Genomic DNA, 5,436 nt, shown 5'->3' with positions numbered 1-5,436 from the left:
CATTTACAAACCTGAGCTGATTACCTGACCCCCTAAATTTGTGGATATGAACAACAGCTTTGCTCTGAGGTAAAAAGTGTGTGATAAATTGAGAAACAGTCCAAGAGTGAAAGAGAAGGGTAGTTCATGTAGCTATACAGTATACGGGTGGGGCTGACTTCCATCCCCCATAGGCATGGGCAGGTGACCTAGGTCTGGCCATCAAGAGTACACCATGCCCTGACCACAATGACTGGTTCAGGCATAGGCAAATGATCCAAAGGAGATCAGTGAGAGTTCTCCCAAGGACTTTTCTGACAGAACTATGAAGACTGTCTCAGTCCACTGGGGTTGCTCAACTGTTGGTAAATCTAGGATGGCAAGAGGCTATCTCACTTACCATATTGAGAGAGCACACCAAGGGATGGAGACAGAGCCCAGATGATACTGTGTGAGCAACCTTTGCCCACCCCATCCAGCTGTGCCTGCGGCTAAACTCCCCTGGAATTCTTTATATCAATGTATTCCTCTTTTGTACTTTAGCAAATTTCTGTCACTTGGAACTGCAAGGATCCCAACCAATATAGGATGGCATTTACCTATGGAGTCCCTGGGATCTTAGCTTACGTGCTAAGGTTGGAGGTTCGAGTCCACCCAGAGGTGCCTCAGAAGAAAGGCCTGGTAATCTACATCCCCAAAAATCAGACCTTGAAAACTACGGAGCACAGTTCTACTCTGACACACATGGGGTCGACGTGAGGCGGGGTCAGACTGATGGCAACCTTTTTTTCTGTTTGCCTGCACTTCTCTGGTTTACAGTCACCAGGGCCAAAACACACAGACAACAACGAGTAAAGGAACTGAGCTCAGTTCCATGGATCTACTATATGCCTAGGCGTTCCATTCATTCCTACTTCAGACTTGGTTACAATAGATTACTTATACAGCTAAGCCTGATACCAACAATTAGTTTTACTTCTTGCTCCTCAACTCTCTTGATATCTGTATGACACTGCTGAAACAAAGCCAGAAACTGCTGAGAGTAGTCACGAGTAAGCTTCTGCCTGTAAAACATAATAATGAGCACTGTCATGTTTCATACCAATATGAAAAAATAAACACATTCAAAGCAAAATCGACATAATTTATACTACAAAAGAAGAAGGGAATAGCAGCAGCTTAAGTCTTCTGACAGGAAACTGAGGCGTAAAATGAATGATTTACCGATTCCAAACCTATTTTTTTTTTCCTAACAGGATAATAACCCCGTTGCAATCGAGTCGGTTCCGGCAACTCATAGCGACCCTATAGGACAGAGTAGAACTGCCCCACAGGATTTCCAAGGAGCGCCTGGTGGATCTGAACTGCTGACCTTTTGATTAGCAGCTCTTAACCACTTCACCACCAGGGTTTCCAACAGGATAATAGAGAAGCTATTTCATATACTATAGCTCTTGAAAACTAAGAGAGTTTTAGTGTATACATAATTTTTCCAGAAAAATTAAGTTTATCTCCAAGCAGTTTAATCTTCATGTTCTTTTAATGAATAACCTATGAGTTCTGATATGATAAATAGATCCAATGAGGTTATTATATGTGTTTATTGGGTAAGACTTCCAAACACGACTATTTCACTTAGCTTTTTTCCCACTTTGCCATAATAAACTGTACAAAAGAATGTATAACCCAATTCAGCTAAAACATACAAATTATAAGATTGGCCTTTTACCACTCTGTTGAATATAGTTAACACTCACAAGACTAATAGTTTAGGACATTTCCCTTCTATTCAGTTAGTATATTTCAAGAATGAATACAAATTACTTGTATATTTCTAGAATGAATACAAATGACTTTTATAGTAGGAACTCTAAATTGTTACCCTAAAAGGTGGGGGAAGAAGATAATATTTATTGACTTCTCGGAAACAGACCCAATTCTATGAAGGAATGAGGTTATAAGAGTAAAGAACTTATTTGCTTAGAGAATAATCAAGCCAAATCCATTTTCACTAGAGACTCCAATAAATAGAAAATAATTGTATTTTCCTTAAGTCATTTGCATCCAGAAATACTAAGAAATGATACAAATGTTGTAGCTCTAAAAAACCAACAAACTTACCATTGCTCTTTTTGGGTTTTCCAAACATGTTCAATGTTTTGGTTACTGCTTTTGACAGAATCACTGGTATTCATGTCAAATCTTCTCTTTGCAATAAGAGCTTTTTTAATGTCAGCTGTGTTGAAAATAAATATTAATTTATATTTAATGTTAAAATTATTTAGTTTCCACATATTCAAATCAATACTGGTAATTGTGGGTCAGCAATATTAGAAAGACATTTATAATTTAAAAATAGGCATCATTAAAAAAAAGGTTATTTATTTCCCTCCCCCTCCTTCTTTTTTCTTTTCTATGAACACTTTAGTTACCAGTTTCCCAATTCTAATTTTTCTAACATAAGATCATTTTTAAATTTAGGATGGTAAACCCAAAAAACCCAGTGCCGTTGAGTCAATTCCAACTCATAGAGACCCCACAGGGTTCCCAAGGCTGTAAATCTTTACAGAAGCGGACTGCCACATCTTTCTCTTGCAGAGGCACTGGTGGGTTCGAACCATGGACCTTTCCAATAGCAGTGGAGCACTTTAACTACTGTGCCACCAGGCCTCCTAGAGATGACAAAAGGGGATAATAATCAAAACATTTTGTCTTATCCAGAATGTGTATAAAGGGTCACAAGGACAGACTTAACTTCCTAATGAGAAAAAAGGTATAAAGGTTTTATTTTTCTAAATTGATAAAAATATCCTCCAATTCAAAGGACACATTTAGATGGAATACTGTTAAGAATCAGTATATAACCAAAAACCAAATCCCCTGCTGTCAAGTCGATTCCGACTCATAGAGACTGTCATGGATTGAATTGTGTCCCTGAAAAACATGGGTCAACCTGGCTAGGATCCTCCATTTTGTGATCTGATGTAATTATTCTATTATCCCCCATTTTGTGTGTTGTAAATCCTGACCTCTATGTGTTATTGAGGCAGGATTAGGGTGGGATGTATCCTGAGTCTCCACCCTTCACTGCTGTTCCTCAAGCCACGCCCTTGCTTGAGTCACACCTTTTATCTTACAAGAGATAAAAGAAGAGAGAAGCAAGCAGAGATAGGGACCTGACTACCACCAGGAAAGAAGAGCCAGAAACTCTTTGGATCTGGTGTCGTCGCGCCGAGAACCTCTTAGACCCAGGGGAAGATTGATGCCAAGACAAGGAACTTCCCCAGAGCCAACGGAGAAAGAAAGCCTTCCCCTAGAGCTGGCGCCCTGAATTTGGACTTCTAACCTCCTAAACTGTGAGAGAATAAATTTCTGTTTGTCAAAGCCATTCACTTGTGGTATTTCTGTTATAGCAGCACTAGATAACCAAGACAGCAACCCTATAGGACACAGTAGAACTACCCCAAGTAGAACTACTCCAAGGCTGTAAATCCTTATGTAAGCAGACTGCCACATCTCTCTCCCACAGAATGGCTGGTGGGTTCGAACCGCCGACCTTTTGGTTGGCAGCTGCGTGCTTTACCACTCCACCACCAGGCCTCCTCCATTATATAACACACATGAAATTATTCTATTAAGAAGTTCCCAAGTAGGATAAAACAATTAAATCTAAGAATACGATTTTTAAGAATCTAGTCAGTGATGCCTTTAAATATATTTTACGGAAAGGAACAGAGGCCATAGAAAAATTCTAGTTTAAGTAAATAAATTAATTAATTCAAGAACTCCGTGGAGCTGTTTATATGACGTTTTTACCTGTAAGTGTTTCACTTCATACAATGTTTAACACTCTGCTGAGCATATGATTTTATGTCCCCCCTCACCTCTATCATCAGCAGTTATTTATCAGTAATCATGAAGGCACTCTACTATTATATAAAACATTATAGAAATATTTTATACTTGCAGCATCTACCTATACAGTCCACTGAATCACATTTCCCATTATCCAAGTTATATGATTTAAAACAATTTTGTTTACATGCTAGTATCTCTTAAATCTTACCTCCAAATCTTTCCAACATATTCTGTACTTCATCCCTGTGAAGAAATTACATGAACAATTTTTAATTAAGGACGTAAAAAAATGGCATGATTGTTTGAGAAGAAATACCTCATGCTGACTCTTTTAGATACAATACTTGCTAAATGAACCAAAGTAGACTTTTCTTAAAGTACGTGACCTGATGGGCAAACATTGCTTGAACACATTACCCCACTTCCTCCTCCACTGGTCCTGCATATGGCCTTTTTCTTCCATTCTTATCAGTTACTGGAGTCTTTCCTTCATTGAAAAGAAAAACATTTTTAACTTAAGTATGCTATACTGGTAATTTTTAGTGGTGTCATAGCTACATTTTGGAGGCTTTTGGGCTTTTTGCCAACATAAGATTTTAAAGTAAATTTTAAAAAATGAAAAAAAAAAAAAGGAGAGTGTGCCCTATGTGCCACACTTGCCTGTACCTTCTCTTTTTGTCATAGGTTCCCATTTTCGGATCCTGCATAGTGCGTCTCCTAGGTCTCCCCACTCCCTTTCTTCCAGTGGATGCCATAATTAGATTCTGTTTGCTGACTTAAAAAACAGATCACTTAAACTTTCTGAGTTCAACCACGCTATTTAAACAAACGGGTAACTTTTCATAGCAGAGATAACGCACAAGGGTCGTCTTGGTTAAATAACAAGGTTTGAAGGCTCCTTATTTCTTTTGTTAGACCCAGAGGTGACAAAGGTGACAATGACAGGGTCAACCCTGACTCCACACTGGGACATGTGAGTTTTGGTCCTGCTTCTGGCAGATTCCAGCTGGCTAAAGAGGGCAGATTCATGTCACAAAGTGACAACGTGACAGCTGGGAGGCCGCCCCCAAGCAGTCCAGAGAGAAGTCTGAAGCAACAGAGACTTGCTGCCACTTTGCTACAGAGAATGAACTCCCACACAGGCCTTCACAACATCTCCAAGGGACAAACATGGGGCCCTTGGTCACTTGTCATGGTCCCTGAGGGGACAAAGCCCCCTCCCTCCCCGCCCGCACATCTGTCCTCCCTCCACTTCCCCTGCACCTGTTTACCCCCATCCCCCCTCCCCATCCTCGTCCTCCCTCCCCTACTCCTCTCCCTGGTCTTCTTCTCCCCTTTCCCACACCTATCCTCCCTCCTCCCTCACCTGTCATCCATTCCCTCCCCCTTAACTTGTCCTCCCTCCCAGCGCCCCTCACCTGTCCTCCCTCTCTGCCCCCACACCTGTCCTCTTCCCCCCTCTTCTGTCTCCCTCCATCCTCCCTCTCCTGTCCTCCTTCCCTCCCCGCTCTCCTGTACCACTCCCTCCCCCCTTCCATTCTCCCTCCCCTCCCTACCCCATCCCCTTTCCTCCCCCTCTCCTGTCCCCCCTCCCTCTCC

The 5,436-nt window shown here is 41.2% G+C and overlaps 1 protein-coding gene across 1 annotated transcript; it reads right to left on the bottom strand.

Annotated features, from left to right (window-relative positions):
* Window positions 1-841: 841 nt before the first annotated feature.
* LOC105756905 (synaptonemal complex protein 3-like) lies at window positions 842-4,592 on the bottom strand. The gene is made up of 6 exons (XM_023742917.1): window positions 4,504-4,592; window positions 4,368-4,405; window positions 4,255-4,324; window positions 4,046-4,080; window positions 2,101-2,215; window positions 842-1,043 (listed from the first exon to the last, which is right to left on the bottom strand). The coding sequence occupies exons 1-6, from the start codon at window positions 4,590-4,592 to the stop codon at window positions 905-907; spliced, it is 486 nt and encodes a 161-aa protein (XP_023598685.1). The 3' UTR covers window positions 842-904.
* Between the last annotated feature and the right edge of the window lie 844 nt (window positions 4,593-5,436).

This window comes from Trichechus manatus, unplaced genomic scaffold (genome assembly GCF_000243295.1).
Source record: "Trichechus manatus latirostris isolate Lorelei unplaced genomic scaffold, TriManLat1.0 scaffold00224, whole genome shotgun sequence".
In the NCBI taxonomy this organism is placed as follows: Eukaryota; Metazoa; Chordata; class Mammalia; order Sirenia; family Trichechidae; genus Trichechus; species Trichechus manatus.
The sequence above is the reverse complement of the archived record's forward strand: the minus strand, read 5'-3'. Positions and strand labels throughout refer to the sequence as shown.